Source organism: Sinohyriopsis cumingii, chromosome 5, assembly GCF_028554795.1.
Source record: "Sinohyriopsis cumingii isolate HCF-2022 chromosome 5, ASM2855479v2, whole genome shotgun sequence".
NCBI classification, from domain to species: domain Eukaryota; kingdom Metazoa; phylum Mollusca; class Bivalvia; order Unionida; family Unionidae; genus Sinohyriopsis; species Sinohyriopsis cumingii.
The window spans coordinates 35,201,240-35,224,217 of NC_142965.1; the positions used below are offsets into that span (position 1 = coordinate 35,201,240).

General features: G+C 37.7%; 1 protein-coding gene across 2 annotated transcripts in view; it reads left to right on the forward strand.

The window, feature by feature from the left end:
* Positions 1 to 22,978, forward strand: part of LOC149798929 (protein Mo25-like) — a 52,552-nt gene that overhangs the window by 17,013 nt on the left and 12,561 nt on the right. For both annotated transcript variants that reach the window (XM_089957839.1, XM_089957840.1), the window contains exons 5-7: positions 1,020 to 1,188; positions 11,484 to 11,609; positions 18,747 to 18,890. In XM_089957839.1, coding sequence (XP_089813965.1) covers positions 1,020 to 1,188; positions 11,484 to 11,609; positions 18,747 to 18,890 — 439 coding nt within the window. The remainder of the gene's footprint in view (positions 1 to 1,019; positions 1,189 to 11,483; positions 11,610 to 18,746; positions 18,891 to 22,978) is intronic.

Genomic DNA, 22,978 nt, shown 5'->3' on the forward strand with positions numbered 1-22,978 from the left:
AAGAATTTGACCAAACTTGATATGGCCACCATTACTTAAAATGGAAAAAATTGTAAACACATTTTTAAATACCACTTGACAGAATTTGAAATTTTGAAAAGCTTTCTGTAAATTTGTATGAATTGGGCCAAAACAACATGAAATGTGACTGATGTTACTAAAATATAAGCGACTTTTCTAAAATCTTTCAAATAACTGTTTGACAGAAATAAACAAATCTGACAGTAGCTTGAGCACCTTTCAGATTTATAAAAGTAAAAATATTCTGTCATTAATTATGGCTGCCATTACTAAAAGCAGAAAAACATGAACTCAGATTTTTATTAAAAAATATGCTGAACAGAATTTGACTAACTTTGACACATAGCATCTTGGTAGAAGGTACTTTTAGTAATAGATAAAGGATACTGGTGTGCCATCAGATGTGGATGAAGATGCACAAAACTACATAAACATTGGAACAAACCTTTCATAGCATGGGCAATCAACAGCCTTAGAGAAGTTTCAATAGCAAGCAGTCAACAGCCTTAGAGACATTTCAGTAGAAAGCAGTCAACAGCCTTAGAGAAATTTCAATAGAAAGCAATCAACAGCCTTAGAGAAATTTCAACAGAAAGGAATGAACAGCCTTAGAGAAATTTCAACAGAAAGCATCATACTAAGACTTCATGACAATAGCTCTTGCATTTGGCTCTTATACAGATGTCAGCATTGGGAATGATCTGAAACCCTCATGTCACAAAGTTACTTCTGTCAGTCAGGATCATTTAAAAGGACCTTGTGTGTCTTATTATCCTTCTGTAGTTGAGATTATATTTCATCTTACTGTAGGGTCACCAGCTTATTGTAATTAATTTTTGTAAACAATTATACATTTTTGTCAAGAATTAAAACCTCTTAATCATGTCTTTGAAAAATCACATAATTTAAATTTTTGAAATTTGTTGTCATCTGCTTCAGAATTTTCTGAAAATAATGTAACTAAAGACAGTCAGACAAATGAATTTTCTTAATTTCAGATATGAAAACAAGGAAATTGCCTTACGTTGTGGGATGATGTTGAGGGAATGTTGCCGCTATGAGGCCCTGTCCAAGATCATGTTGTATGCAGAGAATTTCTTTGACTTTTTCAGTTATGTAGAAGTTTCTACATTTGACATTGCATCTGATGCCTTCTCAACGTTCAAGGTAAATTCTTAGTATGACAAAGGCTACCCCATGTAGGAGGCTATGTTTATCAGATGCAAATTTATTAGCATTATCAAAGTCATGTCTGACTGCTTGATCTTTTTATCACAAAAATTGGATAACCTATTTTAGATTTAAACTACACATACTTTTCCATGCAAAGCATCTGCACGATCAAATTGTTGATCACAGAATTTATTAGAAATGACATTCAGCTACCGATACACATTAAAGAAGAAAGGAAAACATAAGCCTCTTAAAAAAGTTGTAATAATCAGTACAGAAGAATAGAAAGGAAAATTTAAATTCTGAATAAAGGCAGGAAGGGACACAATTACATTTATTGGACATCACATGTTGATTTTAGTATTCACTTGGGATATGATTGCCATCGTGTGAAATGAAGAAAAAAATTCCAAGAATTACATCAAGTTGAGTGATAGCAACAAGTCATTTAGCTGCATGGAGTTTGGAATTGAAGTTTGTGCAACTGTACTAGAGGTTATTAAGGTTTATGTGTACTTTACAAACTTTTCAGATGAACGTCAGTTTGGAATACCAAACTTTTTAAAGACACATTTTCCAACTTGTCAGTAGTGGTACATTATATTTTATTACACCTTACCGAAAACTGGTCATACGTACAGAAAAAATCAGCTGCCTTACTAGGATGATCTTGTTAGAGTTGGATGGTCTATTTAAACTTAAATTTCAAAGAACTGAGCAGTTACTTTACCTAATATAAAAGGTAACAGCTTTGGATCAGTTTGTTTTAGATTGGTATACATGATGCCACTAATATAGCTGCCAGCTACAGTAGGGAAAATTTTTGATGATATCAAAAAGTACTTGTCTAAAAAGAATAATTCTGACCTGATAAAATTTAACATTGGGCATCCTGGCATAGTTGGCCTTTAGGTCAGTGCAAGCCAGGCATGGCCAATTTTCCTCCAGAAAGCAGACCAAATAAGTGATTTTTAAATTCACACCCTATGATGTAAATTAACAGAATAAACCAGGTCGGGGCCATATTTTTTGCTGATCTTTGTTGTAAACTATTGTGTCAGATTCAGTTCTGTTTTGTACAAATGATTTGTTCTGTTTTATTAATTTTGGTTCTTCTTTAAATAGGTTACCCAATCATAATAAATTAGGAGAACTGCTGCTACCTCAAAAATTCAGCCCTCATTACTTTTAGCTAACCTATGTGGTGGTTGGACAGAGTGATATCCCCTTATGTATAAGGATTGGTGGCAAAACCCATGAACCCGTCAGTTACTACTTCCACTTGTGCAAAGCAGCATTCTCTCTCTCTCTTTAGAGAGAGACCTTGCAAACCAGTTTCAGTATGGAAACATTATTCTCAGTTAGAGGAGTCATTTCACATCAAAAGAAAGTATACTCCATCTTTGTTTCCAACTTTTCTCTCTTCCTTACACCTACCAAGTTCAGCATATCAGTTTGCTAACACTTTGTGTATTTTAGAGCACTTTGTCACATGCACAGGTAGCCTATATATCTGCACAGGATCGGTTTGGGCTACAATAGTTTTATGCATGCAAGGCTTTATGCCTTTCAGAACCCCATTATATCTCTATTATTCCATCATTACTGGTACATACAGACCAGTGTTCTTTACCTAGGCATTCCTAGAGCTCTGGCACCATGCTTCCATGATTTACTATAGGTAGTATTATAAATATAGCATAAATTATATTATTCCTGGACACTTTTCTTTCATTAGTTCATCTGATATCACTAATTTATTTACAAAGGCATTCTTAGTATCCGGAGGCCATACTTCAGTGACTCTACCTGTCCTTTATGTTTCCCACAGGTAGTATTGGCATTGTTTGTTTGCTATCACTTTTTTCCAGATAATTTTCATTTGGTTTAATTCTACGCCCTCTCGGAATCCAAATATTGCAGGTATTAAGCCTTATAATATATTGCCATTATATTTAACTACAGTAGTCCCCCTCTTATAAGGCCACCCCTAATGCAGCAGGGAAGTGGCCTTATAATGTGGGTGGCCTTTCTAGAGGGGGATGAGAAATGCAAATAGTAAATACATATGAAGAAAGTCACAAGTACATTTAATTTTAAATATTTAATATTTTCATTAAAAAATCACATGCATGTGAAATAAATGTAAAACAAACTGTGTTATCATTTTCAAAAGAATGCTATGAATAACCATTGATATAGTTTTAAAACTGTCTTTATAATTATGTTACAGATCACATCATCTGTCACTTTGTTGGTAACAATCTAAAAAACAAACCAGTCTCGTCACATTAGAAATATCCTTGCTGTCATATCCCCTGCATATATCATTTATTCTTTTGTTCCAATCTTCGACAACTTCATTATTAAGATCAGCTGATTCTCCACTAAGGACAGAACACTTAATATTGTGTCACACTTGAAATCTGTGCAACCATCCGTTCCTTGCGATAAAGTTGTCATATCCCAATTCAACTGACAAAATTGTTGCTTTTTCTTGTCATTCAAATCAGGATACAAACGTCTCCTGGCTCAAAGTCTTCCTTTCTCCGTCCATTTCACCTTCCCACTTCTGCAGAATTGTTTCACCATCGTTCACGATATTGTTTATCTGAGTCTTCCCGACATTAGTTTTCTGCAAGGATCCTCGACGGCCCCCCCCCCTGGTCAGTTGAATTACTTTCACTTTCTCTTCTAAACTGATAAATTTTCTTTTCCTCGATGACATGTTGATCTTTTTGCAGTAAGTTATTCATGTTGCCAACTACAATGCTGATAAAACAATTTTGTATGCATCTAAACAAATTGACGTGTGTTTTTAAAGGAAGTCATCTTATCACGTGATTCGTTAGTCGCAGTCTGGTACCCTATTGTTTTTATAAGTTTCTTTACACTAAGTGAGAGAAGCCAAAATGGCTCCAATATGTACCATTAACATCACGCAGATTTGACCTTGTGGCTGTTAGGATTCGTAATTGGATACATATTCAAATAAAATGCAGCCGCTTGTGAGGGGTAAATTTTATATTATTGCACTAATATGCTGGCCGCTGGTTGCGTTAGCCGGGTGGCCTTTTGCGAGGGGTACTTTTGAACACAAACTCGTCAGTGCCAACGGATTCTGGCCGTAAGGAGCGGGTGGCCATTGGTCAGGGGGGCTGTTCAAGAGGGGGACTACTGTATATGTTTCATTGCTTATTAGACTGCCTGTTGTCAATTGTTGGGCCAACTTTAAGATCTCGCTCTGCACCGACATTGCATTCCAAAGACAGGTGCAATGCTCCAAAGCTGTCTATGTTCTGTTCTTTGTCTGACAGATTAGAACCATGGGCAAAGCACGAAGATGTACAGCGAAGGACATCAACATCATCAGTCTGCATGCTGACCTTTCTTCAGTTTAAGATTTTCTTGTGTACAAAGGAAATAAGTAGACTCTTCAGCCATGATCGGAGATTGTTCCAGCACCAAATTCACTGCCACTAGACTTATTGCTGTCTCCTATTGGTCTTGCCACCTCAAGTTTCAACTCCATTTCTATTTCAGAACAGCAAGGGAGAGAGCTAAACAAACAGCAACCCTTACGTGGATCATACATCCTTTAACCCATTCCAGCCTAACGATTTGGATGACATTCCCTCATGGAGATGGCCTATTTTTGTTGTGACCAGCCTAGGCCATATACTAGGATCATGAGGAGCCAAAAGAACAAATATTATGGGCTCAATTACAAAACAGCCCAGCTGCCAATACACCAAACCTGACTTATGCAGACATACACAGAGCCCTGCCTAACCCATATATCGCCTCCGGGACACTCTTTCTACACAATGCCATTATTAGTTTCCCATGTTTCAACAGTTGTCGCTTTGCAAATCTCTCTACACTTTGTCATTAGAAGAGATTCCTTATTCAACAACTGTCTTGAGTCACAGTTTCTAATTTAGGGCGTTTAGTGAGTTTTGTGAGCAGCAGACTTCGCCACTCTTAGCCAGCTAAGTCCAAGGCATGGGAATCCTCAGCATCAGCTCATGCCAACAAAGATGATGATGCTTGTTTTCAAGGGATATCATTAGTTTAGACTATACAATGTATTGGACAGATTAAGCCTTCCAGGCCTCCATTGAGGAAGTTTTCCGCCGTTTAAGAATAGCCCAAGTGCTCGGTATAGTTGAACAACACACTTTGCCAATGCCTTAACCGCAGCTACCAATTTACAATTGGTGGAATGCGACTCAGTGATTGCTACCTCCATTTTCCTGAAGGACCACCTTAAGGCCAAGTTGCAAGCACAGCCTTTATTCTCCAGCATTCTTTTTTTTAGCCAGATTGGAGAAGTTCACAAACAAACCACCAGTTTCCCTCCCCTTCAGCCACATCATTGATACAAGGATATTATGGGAAATCAAACCTCTGGAAAACCATCCTATCAAAGTTCCACCTAGCAAAAGCCACACTACTCGCAAACCATAGCAGATTAAACAGAGACTGTCCTTTGTTCGTTTCAACATTTCTCCTACCGAAAGACTCCTTCTTTAGAAAAATGATGTCATCTCCACTCTGCCCTTTTGGCACATCCTGGTTGGATGAAGGGTCCAATTCCAATGGGACAAGATTTGCCACAATGATTCATGGACAGGACAAGTGGTTTCTGAGGGACTCTGCATCATTTTCCATACTTTTCCTCTGTCCAGAGGCCCAACAGTTACAAACATTCCATAAGACCCATTCAAAGCCACCACCTTGCAGCAAGAAATAAATGACCTTCAGGAAAGGGTGGTAGAATGTATTTATAAAACAGCTTTTTTGAGATTTTGTTCCAGACTTTCTTGGTCCCAATGGCAAACAACCTTCAATCTCTTCATTCACGCACCTTGGTTCTCAATGGAAATACCACAGTGCATTTTAAATGCCGCCCTAGATAGAGATTTTTTGCCATCAGTGCGAACATATGAGACACTTACCTTCATGTCCCTATTCATGAGGCTTTCATGAAGTTCCTGTGATTTGCCTACAACAACATTTTATACCAATTCAGGGCACTTCTATTTGGATTCAACATCAGTCCCTGGGTCTTCAATCTTCACATAAACCAAGTAATGGCACATGTCTGGACCATTTCTATGGTGTCAGCATCAAGTTACCTGGACAATATCCTGCAGAAACCTCAGGTGAGTTATATTTTAAAACATGACATGATAGCCCTTGTTACACTGCTTATTGGTCTGGGTTTTCTCATCAACATGGACAAATCCAACCTAGTGCGATCTTTCCAATGTGTTCGCCAAGGTGTGAAGTTCAGTACACATTCAAACATAGTTCATCTTCCTCAGGATCAGGCATTGAACATCCACACCATCGTGGCTCCTTTACATTCGAGGAAAACTTTGCATTAATAGGCATAAGCAATATCAAAGGAAAAGTCCGCAGACAACAGGACATGTACATAATTTTCAATTGCCAAGGATGTTGATTTTGATTGAAATGATTCACCATCTAAGAAATATTATCACCATTGGAGAATTTAGTGATTACTAATGCCAACAGAGGATATTTGTTCACACTGGTCTGAAGAGAGATAGCTAAAAAATGCTCCAATACGGCAGTGGATACCATAAGCATTGCCACCAACACTGCCTCAGTCACCAGCTATCTCATGTCGTCATCTGAGGTAGAAATATTACCATTTGGAACACTGGACTATCTTTGCAGTTAAGTCCTCCCACACAGCTTCACTCCCTTCAACAACCATGCTATAGCCAGAGCATGCTAGCATTGAGGAGACTACTATGCCTATACTGATATGGTACTGTGGTCCACCTGTTCATTCCTAAACAACGCATTACCACAAGCATACTGGTACCCCAGTATTGACTACCGATATTTTTGTTTATCTCACAGTAGAAGTACCAGATTTTAGCACTAAACTTTAGCTGTCCTTGGACTTCATTGCTCAAGCCCCAGTACAGTCTTAACCTATGCTGTCTACCACCAGTCACCTGGACTTGGTATGATGATCTGTCTTCCCAGTAGCCCCAATCCAGGACTCCAGATGCAGACAGCATCCAGCACTTGGTTATGCCCTTTCCAGTCCTCGTTTTGTTGTAGATGTCCAGATGCAGTCCAATATCCACCTCAGACTCTGGTTGGTTGGTTTGGTGGTTTCTAAAGGCATTTCCAAATTACTGATTATATCGTGCCTTGATAATTGGAGTTATTGCCTTTCCCAAGGACATACTAAGGCAACTGACCTGGACTGTGCTAGGCTGGTGTTGAATCCCATAGATTTTTGATGACTCTGAGGGTGAACTCCTGGATACCTGGATATCACTGTGTGCCAACATAAACAGATTCCTAGCCTCATTCATTGTCTTCAACTACCTACTTCACAAGATGCTTATTTTGTTGCCCCTCATCTTTGATTTTGAGGATGTATGCTAAAAAAAATACATCTTTTTTCAATGCACTGAGCCCTAGCACCCATACCACAGAAAGTTATGCATGTACTGCTCTTTTCTGACATTCACAGTTAGAGAGTAACTTCAACACTCTACCAAGAAATAGTAGTAATTCTGCCCCGATGTTCTGTAGGCCATGCAGTCTAGCAAATGCTCTTTCAGCACATGTTCCTCAACAGTTGTGCCCCATCTTTTTTCTCTTTATGCATGTCTTTCCCCCAGTCTCTCTATTCCCCCTGTCTCTCTAATTCCCAAAGTGTTGCAGAAAGTGGAGAAAAGTGCAAACTGGCCATTATTTCTTCCTCAGATGGTAAAAATCATGGATCAGCACTTTTTGACTTGTATCACAGTAACAAGTATTCCATTGAAATTCCTCCTGCTGAATCAACTACTCATGCGTATTTTCCATTCCAGTGTAGAAAGGCTGAACCTGCATGACATTGCTCATCTCAAACATGTCCTCAGAAGCCAACAGTTCTGTGAACAAGTAGTGGGCTTAATCGCCGCTTTGAAAAAGTCTGGGTACATTTATAGTTTTCTTCCTGTGGTGCAAGCAAATAAACATTTGTCTCTTGCAAGCCTTGATATCACTGATAGGGAACTTTTTCCTATGGCATTTAGAGGAGAAAAGATAGATCCAATAACAATCAAAGGCTACTGTTCCATGATTTCGGGGATGTTTTGCCATAGTAGAAGTGAGAAAAAAAGCCTGAACAAAGATCTCTCTGACTTTCTTGCCAGATTCAGCTTGTCTTTACCAAAGGCATGCCAAGATATTTATTATGTGGTTGAACTAAGTATCCTTTAATGTAATTAAAAAGAAAAAGAACAATTTTGGGAATAAAATTTGTTTACTTGATAGTACTTACCAAATCATAGTTCCTCCCAGCAGTTGCATCCCTGGAAGAGTGTACACCTGTGCTCCACTAATATGGACAGGATTTGGCACCAGTTCTTCTATCCAAGGGGAGATTGTTCTTAACAGACTTGCATATCAGTAAGGAAGTGACTCTTTAGCACTTTTGTTGCTAACACAAGACAAAATATATGAATAGAATTTTTCTAACTATGGCTTTGTGAGGTGGTGGATGTTATTCTAAGTATCATGATTGGGTATGTATTAGAGAAGAAACATTTTACTCCAAAGATTGATTTCTAATTTCTTTTGCTTAGATTTTTGTGGTACTTTTATGATGCATCATTCTTGGAACATCCCTCATGATAAGGTTCCCTCAATTATAAGAGAGATAACTTTTATGATACCATGAATAACATTATAAAACTACCATGAATAACATTATAAAGGAGTGATCTTTGTGAGAAAGTGAACATTCAGGTGAATATCACTGATCATGATCCCTTAACAGTTAAATGATGCTGATCCCTATTCTTGCCTTCAGGCCCCACTGATGTTATTGAGCAAATTAAAAATTAAAGTTTTAATTGTTCCATGTTTTGAATTTTACAAACATCTCAGGAAATTGTTGGTTGTTCATAATTACTTGATTTACATATTATTTCTAATTTTTTAGGCATCAAACAGACTGAAGAAAAACTTGAAAAACATTAAAGGGTGGTTTTTAGCATAGACCATAATAGCTTATGTTTTGGCCTTTCATCTGGTGTCCATTAGTACATGTTTCTTATTACTACTTTTCGAAAACTAATGGGAGGATTACTGCTAAACTTTGCTCTGGTGGCCTAAGTGGTTAGAGCATGTGCCTTGGATGCTTGAGGTAGAAGATTCTAACCCAGTCAAGTCAAACCAAAGACTTACAAAAATGGTACTACTAGCTGTCTCACTTGCTGCTCAACATTAAAAGGTTAGTGTCAGGACTAGCTGGCTTGGTTTCAGGATCATATGAATGGGTGGGACATGATGCTGCATGTCTGCACGTGATGTCTCAGTGCAAGACATCACTATAAACTGACACAATGCAGACATCATAACAATATTACTAAAATGGTTAAGGCTACATTAAAAATCTAAGTTTCACCCACACACACACACACACACACACACACAAACTGTACAGACATATTCATCCCAAGGTCTAGTTAGTCCTAAATGAAAATGCTGCTACATGGACATCCAGTATAGCCACCATGTCATTCATTTTGAACATCTTGTTATTGCTTCAACTTCTGAATAGGCATAGCAAGAAGGGGTTTTCACTGAAAGACTTCTTGTGGTGTTTAGCTGGTCCTATTTGAAAATGATGCCAATTTGACATCCACTATAGATATCATTATGGGCATTTTGAAATTTATTTTATGGCTGCTCCTTCTGAATGACAATTTTTTCACTGAAAGCTTTGTTATTAAGTCCACACTGAAAATTATGCCAATGTGACATCCATAGGAGCCATCTTGAAAATGAAATATTGTCAGTATTAATTCAATATGGCCACCATAACATCCCTCTTGAAAATCTTTGTTATTGCTGCTCACAAGAAGGATTGTCATATCAACATTGGCTTTTCACCAAAGACTTTTACGATGTCTACTTGTCCCTAAATGAAAATGATGCCAATCTTGCATCCAGTATGGTCACCAGATGGTTTCAAGACTTAGTAGTTTGAAGAGTGTGTGTGTGTGTGTCTGTGTGTGTGTTTGGATTTTTAATGTAGCTTTAACAATTTTTCAGTCATATTGCAACAACGTTTGCAGTGTGGCAGTTTATAGCGATGTCTAGTACAGACACATATCCCACCCAGTCACATTATCCTGACACCGATATATAATCGATAAAAAAATACTAAGGGCCATTTCAGTAGTACATACATAGGACTGGGGGAAGGCACTTCATTATTGATTAGTCATCAAGAGATGCGATTTAGAATTTTCTTTCCTTTTCATATGAACTCTTTGAGTACTCAGAGTACCCTGGCATATATATTTTTAAAAAGTGCCTTCCCCAGGTACCATGTATGTTTAAATGGAACAGCCCTAATGCTGCATAGACATCAATTTTAGATGATCCAGTCTATTTAATTGTGAAAATAAAATGTCTCATTAAATGTTATAAACTTCATAGTTACATGTAAGTTAACTAAAGAACTTCCACATTAATCTGACCAATCAAGGATTCCCAAAGTATTGATAGCCAGGTAACTTACCCACCTAAATCAGGCAAAGCAACCAGCTACTTTTTGATGTCCCCTTTATAATTCTGTTGTCAGTGCAGAAACCCAGTAGAGAATATCACAAGCCTTCCTTATGAGACTGTTTTCTTTTATCACACAATGTCCGAATAGTGTTTTTGGCTGGCACTTAACATTTGTTTGTATGATGTCATCCTATTCATCATATTGTTATTGTCTGCGGTTATTTATTGCCTGAATTTCAATAGTTAAGAATCTGTGTTTTAACCTCATATCCAAGTTTACACCAAATTTTTGTGTAAACCAAACATTACACCCTCTTTCTAACTGTGGAAACATTTTTCATGTATATTTTGACATTTAAAGCTTTATTTCTTCTGACTGGATGCCATTTTGTTTATAACCTGTGCTTTGTAGACAGATATTAAAGAAAAATAATCTTTACATTGGTATTGATTCCTAACACTCAAAATTTTGAGTCAGTAACTATGTCAAGCCTCAATTTTGTGCAAACTTTGGATGTTCAGGTTGAATTTTCCTATCCATCACAGATGTATTGAAGGGCTCTTTTAATCTGCCATTACCTTTCCTTCCCAAGATTAGGCTCTTGAAACTGTGGGTAATGTTTTAAACTGAAGAGGTTGAGAATGGAAATATGTTTTAGAGAACTTGGCATTATTGTTGTAGCCTATAAGATAACAGCCATGTCTGATATTTATTTTTATTTCAGGATCTATTAACAAAGCACAAAATGTTGTCAGCAGAATTTTTGGAGAATAACTATGACAAAGTTTTTGATGCTTACCTGACTCTGCTAAACTCCGAAAACTATGTCACAAGGAGACAGGCCTTAAAGGTAAGAAAACTTCTTCTCCAAATACATTACCCAGTCATAATACTTTGGATAACTAATTTTACCTTGCAAATTCAGCCCTCACAAATGACAACATTTTAGCTAAAATCTAAAGTTATCTGCCATTCTGGGTGGCAGAGTTATCTTCCCTTGATACCAGGATTAGCACCAAATCCAGTGAAATCATTAGTTACTGCTTCCACTTGTGCCAAGTAGGACAATCTCTGCAAAAGAAGCATTGCAAAATCAATACAATCAGTTTGGAAGTTTTCTACCAGAAATCTTGGAAGGGAAGTGTACGCCATCTATAAATTTCCAACTTTTCTGTTCTTTCTATCATCGATGACAAAGTTAACTTCTCAGTTTGATCACTTTGCCATCTTCATGCACATATGTGCCTTTGGTACATACTTGCACGGGTTGCAGTGGCATCCCCTCATGTTGCCATAACGATATTAATATGTGCAGGTTTGGTGCGTGATATAGAAAACTCATTTAATATTGCTGTACAATTTCCACTATGTGAAAAGATACCTACTGGGAAATCTTCTATATTGTCATAGTGTCCACTTCGTAGTTATATACATGACGCTTTACTGATTTTCTCTGTATAGAACATCATTGGAATTTCCTACAGGTAACATCATCTCATAATGGATATTGTAGCATTTACTTTGTAACTATTTTAATGATGATGCGTCAATTCCATTTTTATGTGCAGGTTTTGTGTGTACAGTGGAAAACTTGTATTACTGTGTAGGTTTTGTGTGTACTGTGGAAAACTTGTATTACTGTGTAGCTTCAGCCATGGTCAGATACAGGTAAATTTTCTATACCTAGTTGACTCATAGCGTCCAGCTCATACATGTAGTTACTACACATGACACTTCAGTGATTTTGCCTGTATAGGCATTCAAAATTTGGCCTTCCTACAGGTATCTTATTACTGTAATTAATTATTTGCATCCAGTTTGTACATGTATTTATTACAAGTAACACTAAAGTCATTTTGCCTGTGTAGGTAGTCAAAAATTGATCATCCTACAGGGAACTTATTACAAGAATTGATTATTTATCATCCACTTTGTAAGTATTAAAACAACACTTTAATTCTCTGCCTTTACAGGTCACCAATTTTCTGGTATTTATCATGGTGTGTGACTTTGCACAGACACTCTTAAGTTCATAAAGCAGGATGAGATATGCACTGTATGTATATTTTGTCTGTTCTGTTTTCCCTTACAGATTCAAACCATGGGCGAGACCAGTCTGACAACCACTCTACATATGTAGTTTTCTCAGTCATTCTTTCAGTACATGTCAGACTTGCATATTATGGACAGTGGGCAGCAATTCTATGGCACTAGGGGGAAGGTACAGAAGCATACCTTGAGGGATGAAACATCATCTTTGCAAACAAGGGTTCAAAACCATATTATTTTCTGGGGAGTGAGATGGAGAGCAACTACAGCCTCAGTTACAGCTCGCATATCCAAATTATGGACCAGCTGCATGGATCAAACCTCAAGATTTGGATGTTATCCAAGATGACTGTTCCTTGATGACTGGGCTTAGCCATACAACTCTAAAGACAATGGGCCATGACCACAATTGATTATACAGCATCAGCCACTAAATAAATGAACTCGTCCAGTTCCAAAACTTGGATAGTGCTGATAGGCACTGCCTGCATATGATGCCCAGCTTAGTACCTCAATACCCAAGAACCCAGTTCATGAGCCCAGTTATACATGGATAAGTCTGACCTGCATAGTGCTGCTAGGCACTTCCTTTTGATGACAGCCAATCTCTACAGGCATTCTTATGGATCAGTCACATAGTGCTGCTTGGCATTTCGTTGTAAACGATGTCCAGTTTATTTTAGGCACTCTTATGGATAAATCTAAACCACATAGACACTTACAGCATAGGATGTCCGTCTTGGTGTCTCGGTTTCCAAGAAGTGTCTCTTCACTTGCACACAAACTTTTGCCACCCAAAAGGAGCCTCTACTTGTAACAGGATCTAATTCATAACATGCTGCAAATGTTATGAGCCACCATCCTTGCCATTCTTCTTCAACTACTTTGCAGGTAGCACAAGAGACATTGGCGTCACTGCCTTCATCCAGAAATGACAAAAACTGGCCCTAAAATTCCTTCCTTGTTATTAGATCTTACAATGATGAGTGAAATTCTGCTTAGCAGGCTACGACTGAAGGTGTTTTTCGCCCACTCCTGTCAGAGTTCTGTCCTCTTTATTCCTCTATATCTCCTACTGGATCTGCATTCCAACACGAGGTGACCATTGTCTGCTTTCAGAAGAATTTACTTTTAGATGCTTTCACAATCTTACAAATTTCCTGATATTTTGGGGCTGCTTACATTATCAATTACAAGTTCCAATTATCTACAGACATTTTTTTCTTGCGGATGCTTTCCGTCAGTTTTCCATTTGGATACCCATCAGTTGAATCGTAACGTTTCCCTCAGTTTTCCATTTGGATACCCATCAGTTGATTTGTAATGTCATGACAATGGGATCAACATTGATTTAATATCTATGGCCCAGTTCATAAATATAGAACCCCAACATTAGTGTTGTTCTGATTATCGATTATAATCGATCATCAGTTGGTTGAGCAAACCAATAAGACAATCAATTGTGAAACTCCATAATTGATTATGTGTAAAGGGAGATTACTTTTTAGTTGTATGCAAAGGGAGACTACTTTTTAGTTGTATGCAAAGCACAAAGGTTAGAAAAACTCCCAGGCACTAAAGTTGACCTGAAATTTATTAATTCCCTTCACAACTATAAATATAAAACCATATATTTCATAGGTGCAAAATTTCATAATTAGGAACATATAGCCATTATTACATGATTGAAGTTGTTAAATAGTTGAGTTAATAAATTTAAACACATTTTGATGATTTGTTTCAGTTTTAAATGCAACATTATTTGTAGTATTTGTAAACAATGACAAAGAAGAAAACCATGTCCTTCTACACTTAAAATTATAGACACATCACATATGAATGAAAGGATTTTGGGGGATTGTAGCAGTATTTCAGTTGCATATGACTTATCAGCCATAAAAAGTTGCGTTCATTTAACAAAGATGTGGAACAAAAATAACACAATAGACAAAAATGTAATATTATTATCAGGTTAAAGTATACATCATTAAAAGAGATTACTCCTGTACATTTACTAACATTTTGAACTAATTTGCTCCTAGTAACCGATTATAATCGATTATCAGTTGGTTAAGTGGAACCGATTATCGATTATGAATTTCTGACCGAATCCCATCACTACCCAACATACCATGGCCATAACAGCACCTATGAACTTACAACAGGTGGAATGAGATGCAGTGCTGTCTACCTCCACCTATCTTCAAGACCCTTAAAGGCCAAGCTATACTTGCAACCTTAATCATCTAATCTCCACTTTAATGATCAGATTGATAAAATTCGCAACAAGCCACAAAGGATGCATTCTTTCCATCCCGCACTGTCTCAGCTACTGTTGAGGGATTTGCAAGGCAACCAGGCAAAGGTCGCATGGATGTCCTTGAGCATGGGCCACTGGGAAGCAGTCTTACCAAATTTACAACTGTTGAAAACCACAGTTCTCCTGAAGTAAAGGGAAAAAGTCAAAGGAGGTTGATTGCTTTTGTCAGCATTTCAACCAAACCCTCCCTATCTCAAATGACATTCACACCCCACCCCACCCATCACAGGTCCTTTCAGGTGGAAGGCTTCAATCTTTCATTGCCAAATGGGGAATATGGAGCAAGACATCGACCTGAGATGTGGTTTCCAGGGGATACAGTATCACAGTCAGCATACTGCCTGGAGTTCCTTCAGCTACAAATGACGCACTTATTACTTTGTCGTCAACCTAAGTACATTGAGTCAACTTTTGTATGCTCTTGAGTTCACAATGGAACAACATGTTCTAAATGCCATGCATTGTGTAGACTATGTAATCAGTGAGGACTTGCAATAGGCGTGACTTCATGTCCCCACACATGACTTCCAGAAGTACAGTGATTTTTGCCCACACAAAAAACAGGCTACAAAACAGCGGACTAGTTGTAGTTTTGAGCAAGACATGATTTCACTTGTTACCATCCTTATCATTTTGAATTATGTCCAATGACACTGGATCCTTACCCAAGTGGAATTCAATATGGGTATTAACCTGGCTGAACCAGACACCTTTTGAACTGCTCTCAAGAGCTTAATTAGTTCACCACTCGTACATGTCCTGCCTCCTCACCACATTGGCAGAATCAGTGAATCCTTTTAGTGGATACATCTACATGTATTTCCTACAAGATGGATCAGTATCACACATGTAGCCCTTTGCTTTCATTACCAAGAATAGGCTACCATTCCCTGGACACTTCATCGCAGGTCACTTATAGAAACCAGTGCAAGCCCAGAAGTGGTACTTAAGGTAGACTGAGCCATTGAGTCAAGGGAGATCATGCCTCATCTTGCCTTCAAAAGAGTGGAAGGACGATATATCAACATGGATACTTTCATCATGGATAAAATGGGCTGTCTATTCTGAATATTGGAAACTTTTCTCTGCTATTGTCCATGCCATGGAATGGAGATGAGTACACTTCTCCAGTTTTTATCAAAGATCTTTCATATGGTGGAACCTTTACCTATGGTGCAGAAAGGTTACCTTTCTGAGTCATTCAACAGCTTTAAATAGATTTGGCTTCATGACTTCTGCTTGATTTGCAGGACAAAATTTTTTTCCCTTTGAAGCCACTGCCGGACATATGGAGTTTGTGTTTCAGTTGGGTTATCAAGAAGCTTCCTCGCATACCTTGGGGGTCCTGGAGATGGTCTCTCTAGAATAAGGGGATACATCTACCTAAATCTCTTACCTATTCTCCTAAGGTATTATAATTAGGTAATGTATTTGAAGAAGAAACCAGTTTTTTCAAGTAAAATATGTTTCTTTGATAATACTTACATAATTGTAATATACATACCCTCTCCCAGCTTCCCTGCAGTTACAGGGGTGCTCACCATTTATTATGTACTTTTGAGAGAATGATGTATGTAAAGTGAAGTTGATTGTATTTGAAACATGCACAGTGGAGAGGATGTTGGCATACCTCTATGCTTCTTTGACGTAATGTGGCAGATATTTCTTTGGATATTTTTCTTATGGAAATTGTACATGATCTAAGCACACTGCTAACTAAAATGACTGCTCCCTTCTGATAAAAAAATCAGCCTGAGTTAGTTTAAAGTACACTATCTTTAGCATAGGGGAAATGAATTTTGCCCAACTAGACAATACCAGCTTCTGAAAGTGCAATGGATGAATTAATATGTATATAAAATGTAAAAAAGTTTTTGGCTCTTTTTTTAAAATACAATTTACCTCTGAAGACCATGAAGTGAACATGACCAAGCGAAGCTAGCAGTTTTTGAAAGGCCAAGCTGTATACTCTATTACCCATATTATACTCATCAATCACATAACCAAAATAAAGGGAATTAAAGCTTCTTTGAACAATACCTAAAATGTACGAGGTCTTTTTTTCTGGTATCAAAGGGAGATCACTAACTTCCACCCAGTGTGCAGATAACTTTTAGCAAAAACGTTACAGCCTGGGAGGGCTGGATTTGTGAGATAAAAGTAGTTTTCCTAAGGTATTTTGATTGGTAAGTATTATCGAAGAAACATATTTTATTAGAAAAAATGGCCTTTTGTGTCATTTTTGTCCCTATCAGTATAAGTATTTTCTAGTTAGTTCTTTCCGGGGTTTTCCCGGGTTCTTCCTCCACCATTAATACTGGCCGCCATGTATAGCCTATCGTGTGCTGAAAAATGGCATTAAACCCTACAACAACAACAATTTTCTAAATGGAGCTATGGTCCATGCTCAACTCTAATATCTGAGTGAAATGATTTCTCTCCAGCCAGAGTAAGTCAAAGTTAGCGCAAGTAGGAGTGTAGAAGCTCAACATTTATAATGTTCACAATAGTCACTTTATACTTCTCTTTTTGCATCCTTTTGTGTGAAATGAATAAAATACTGATGAAATATTGAAATGGTTCTTATTTTACTTTACAACAAGTAAGTGTATAAAATGCCAGCCTTGAAAATAGGTTACAATTTGAAATCGGCAACTGCTTCCATGGTAGAAGGTCTGTTGTATATGCTTATAGGATGAAATATTGGGTACAGTTATTAATTTTATTAGTAATCCAACCTGGATCATAACACAGTTCCAATTGGGCAAATTCAGTTTTTCATTCTTTTTTTTTTTTTCTTTCTATGAACATATTTCAGTTTTAGGAAGTATTCTAGAGATAGCAATCTTATTTCTGGCATTTTTGATCATCCGATTAGTACCAGAATTGTTGTTGTTGTTGTTGTTGTGGGGTTTAATGCCATTTTTCAGCACACGATAGGCTATACATGGCGGCCAGTATTAATGGTGGAGGAAGAACCCGGGAAAACCCCGGAAAGAACCACCGAGTACCAGAATTGACTAAAGGGCATAACATTAATTTTCAAACTATCCACCTTCATCTTTGAAGAGAACATTGACACAGAAGTTGATGTTTATTATTAATGCATTTTATTGAAACAGAAGTATTGTGTGGAATGGCATGAAATTAAGTCAAATCAAAGTGTACTTTACTTTTTGGGTATGTTTAGGCAAAGTGACAGGCTTCAGGGTGACTATATCAGCGAAATCATGTTGGTGGAAAACCCATGCAGAAAATCTTTATCCAGCCACATATATCCTACAACACTTGATGTCACAACGGCATTTTGCCTTTTGCATGTGCCTTAGTAAGCACAATGTCCTTATACCCAGATTAGGTCACTGTAACCTTCATTTCATATAACAGTAGCTTTCAGGTTGGTAGAATATTGTGTTAAAGTTTTGAATATCAAATATTTTGAGAAGTTCTTATTATAACTGTATATTCCACCAGATACATGTACTTAAAATATTTTTTCCCCCTCATTAAATTTTTCAGTTCATCATACTAGTAACATAAAATTTTTCATGATTTGCTCATTACATAGCTGTGTTGCTTTTATGTGATATACACTAAAATGTTCAATCTGTTTTGTAGCTACTGGGAGAATTACTGTTGGACAGGCATAACTTTACTGTGATGACAAAGTATATCAGCAACCCAGACAATCTGAAACTTATGATGAATATGCTACGTGAGAAGAGCAGAAATATACAGTTTGAAGCTTTCCATGTCTTCAAGGTCAAGTATAGAATTTAGCATGTGTAGTAACTCAAATACTGCAAATACAACAACTGATATGCACATGACATCTCAGTGCTAAAATAATTGTAAATGCACAGTTGATCATAGTTTGATATAATATTAGATTATTCACACATTTTCTAAGGTGCATGCAGGAAGGTTTAACTCGGATCAAGTTTCTTGTATTAATCACAGGTTTGTTTACAAGAAGGCTGATATCACTTATTTAATTTTGTTATCACTTCTTCACTTGAACAGATGGTCAAGTCACTAAAAGATTTCTTACAAAATATTGTTGACATTTTGATGTCCAATATGGCCACCATGGTAGACATCTTAAAAATCATATAGCTTCTACTCCTAAGTGAATTGGATAGTTTTCACATAAAGACTTCTCATTATGTCCGGTTAGTCCTAAATGAAAATTGTACCAATCTGAAATAAATATTGGCCACCATGGTTTCCATCTTAAACATCTTGTTATTGTTGCTTCTCCTGAATAGGTGATCATGTTAACATGGGGGTTTCACTAACTTCTAATGATGTTTAGTTGGTCGCAAATAAAAATGGCTCCAGTCTGATATCCAACACTTGATCACTGCTTCTCCTTATCTGAAGGCCATAACAGCCAGGACTTTTCACTAAAAGACCCATTGTGATTTCTAGTTGGTCCTAAATAAAAATGGTGTTGAACTGACATTCAGTATAGCTGTCCTGTAACCATAGCAACAAAGGGATTTCACTTAAATGCTTCTTTAATATCTGTACAGTAAAACCTGGCTTGAAATACCAGGTCCTCATTGTACAGATCTGTTGATTATATAGTGCTATGATCTGTCATGAGAGAAGATTATTTTTTTTGGCAGAAGGGTGGTCTTTCAAGACAGGTTCTACTGTAATACATAACCTATTGTTGTTGCATAGCTTCCTTTTTTCTGCATGAAGAGAAGTCATCCTCGCAAAGGGCAACTTTATAGAAAGATCTGATGTCTGACCCATGACCCTGGCCCATGTGAACTAGTTCTCTTTTTTCAGTCTTTTCCTAATTATGGTAGCTTAAATTCATTTTTAAGAAAGTTGCCTTCACTTTGAGTCATACATCACAAATTGAGCATTTTCATTAATACATGCATTGTCATTACAATGCAGAATTACTGTTACTGGCACCTTTAGATTATGTCTTTTCATAGCCTTGTTCATAAGTCCACAGTGTTCGCACGGATTTGAAAAGTACTTGAATTTTCAACTGCTGGATGAAAAGCATTTATTTTTTGTAAAACCCTCTTGAAAAGTGCTTATTTTTAATGAGTGAAGGTGCCCTTCAGTCACATTGTAAGAGTATGAAACACCAGAAAATGGGAGCATCAATGTCAGCAATGAGTTTGAATTATTTTGGAAAAGAAACAAAAAAAGCCAAGACATGTGCCAGAGACACTGACATTATATCTAAGCTAGAGAGTCACATTATGATAAATTAATAGCAAGAATGATGTTACCTCCACCCCCATCTGATGCAGCTTCAACTACAAAGTCAACATCTGCAAATATTTCTAACATTATTTCCAAAAATGATATTCAGAAGTCGACAATTTTATGTACATTGCATACTGTGGACACAATATATAGGACTCTTTGAAATTCAAAATAAATTCCTTGAAAAGCGCTTGAAAAGTCTTTGAATTTTGTCATGTTTTACATGTATGAAACCTAGTTACATCCTCCTCCCCCACCCACCCCACCCCACACACAAACGTGTCTGGGTAACATTTATTGTGAATTATTTTATTCCTTCTTATTGTTCAGGTTAGGTATATAGTTATCCTTCTCACTGCCAATTTTGTCTGCAGCCTCAACTTGATTATTCTGTTTTATTGTTTTAATTCAGTACAAAACACCAGGATTTGATACTTTTATTCTCTAGAAGGAAACCACACATCAGTCCTTACTTTCAGTTATGTGCATTTAGTGATCCAACACCTTTCAGTTTTAAAAGTCAGTCTTTTTATGCTGTTTTATTATTAGCATCATTCCAAGCTTGATTTGCTGATTGCTCCTTCATTGTTTATTAAAGCATCAAGATTGTAGTTGTTTTAAATCTTTTAAATCCAGTACTCACCATAAGAATTGCTGACTTTATTGTGATTAAAACTTCAGTTTTGTGGTTGTTTTAATTCATTAAATAGAGATGACACCTGGGCAGGTAAGATCTTCTTGTTTAAATTGCATTGACTTAGTCCCATGCAAATACTCTCAGCAGATACTTCAAAGAAGGTTGTTTTTTTCCTCTTCTTTGCAGAGTTTTCTTTTGGATCAGTGTCTAAACAGAATGTTGGTAAGTAGGTACAAGAAAGCCCCCTGGGATACCCACCTTGCCCATCAGGATTGAAAAGATTGTAAAAGGACAGATAGTAGTCCTTTTTTTATTTGCTGTCTCTAGTCAGACAAGGTCTGTGACCTTGTTGAAATTAGATGGACTTGAAAGGGAGGAAGAAACAGTCTTCCTCATCCTCCTCAGAATTTTCTGGTATTTCCATCACAGATTCTCAGGATTGGGAAGGTCTCTTTTGAGATGCATTTGGTCAATGGGGGTCCCTCCTGTGAGGGAGGAGCAGCACATCCAATCCCATGGGGTAGATAGTGAGTCACACTCCACATGCAGGAGGAGCAGCACCCTCTCCAATACCATATGGCTGAGAGCGACTCACACCTTCCCATGAAGAGGAGCAGCACCATCTTTATTCTCAGAAGGAGTCCACTCCTCCCATTAGGGAGAAGCAGCATCTTCTACTGACCTACAGATTAGTGTTGACTGAGAGTGAATCATGCCTGTCCCTCCACCTTGTGACAGTAGTATCACCCTTTCAGTCCTTGAAGCCTGTTGTTGGTGACAGGATTGAACCACCTGAAAAATAGAAAAGGAAGAGCAATGATGAACATCAATAGATCTGAGGAAGGTTCTTCCACTGGATCAGAGTTGCCTGACTGGTCAGTTACTGGTGACCTGTCACTGGTCACTCATCCCTCATGTGGAGTGTGTCACCAGTCATTGGAACCCCCTCGGTATGGTGACAGGGATTAGGTTGAGAACCCCCTCTTCAGCTACCATTGAAGCCCACATTGGATTCAGAAATGACACACAAATGCCAGATTGAATAATCTCACTAAATCCAGATGGGATGTGGGTCCTTCCAATGCAGTGATTGATCATACCTCTGCCTGCATGTTCAGTATAGAAATGGTACCTCTTCCCTTTGGGTCTTCTACCTCCTCCCAAATGTTGCTCACAGTGGCAGAGGAGAGATTTGGTCCTTTTGACAAGGCAGCTAATGAGGTTTACACTTTTACCCCAGGATCTGTGTTCCAAGGCTTCAGTCTTCAAGAACACTAAAATTCTCTCCAGTTTGCAGAGGCCATCAACTTTTTCTTGCCCAGATGGCTTTTGGCTTTCTCCAGTGGATTCCATCAAGAAGCTTTCCCAGAGGTTTAGTAAGAGTTATTAGCATGCTAGACATTGTAAATTATGGTAAGTCCCCACCTTAGAACATAAGAGTAAGTCTTTAGTTACCATAGCCATGAATGCCCATCTTTTTTTCTGCAACCCTTTCAGCCTGCTGAAGGAGAATGTTGGCCACCAGCAGCCCTTCAGCATTTGCTTGAAAGCAGTGGCCAGAACATTGAGGCATGCATTATCCATGTCCATTGATTTATTCCCACCATGGCTTCGTAATATTTGAGAGACTGTAATACTGGTCCTTTGCATCTGCTCCTGGCATTGGATTCATCTCGATTGCCAACAGGGACCATCATCAACACAATGCAGCTCCAGTCCAAGCAATAACCCTAATTCAGAGCTTTTTCCTGGCAGTAGAGCCTCAGAAGGGCATACCACAATGGCCCATGGAGAAAGTGTGTTAGCTCTTTCATACTTGCTCTCTCTCCTGCAGTATGTTTCTCTTCCATCAGTTTCTGTAGTTGCCAGGCTAAACTTTTTATCAGGGGCCTTTAGCATGTGTTGAATGCCGTGTACTAAACATTGAAGTATACATTATTTATGTCCATGGCTATATCAATAGAGCCTCTCAACT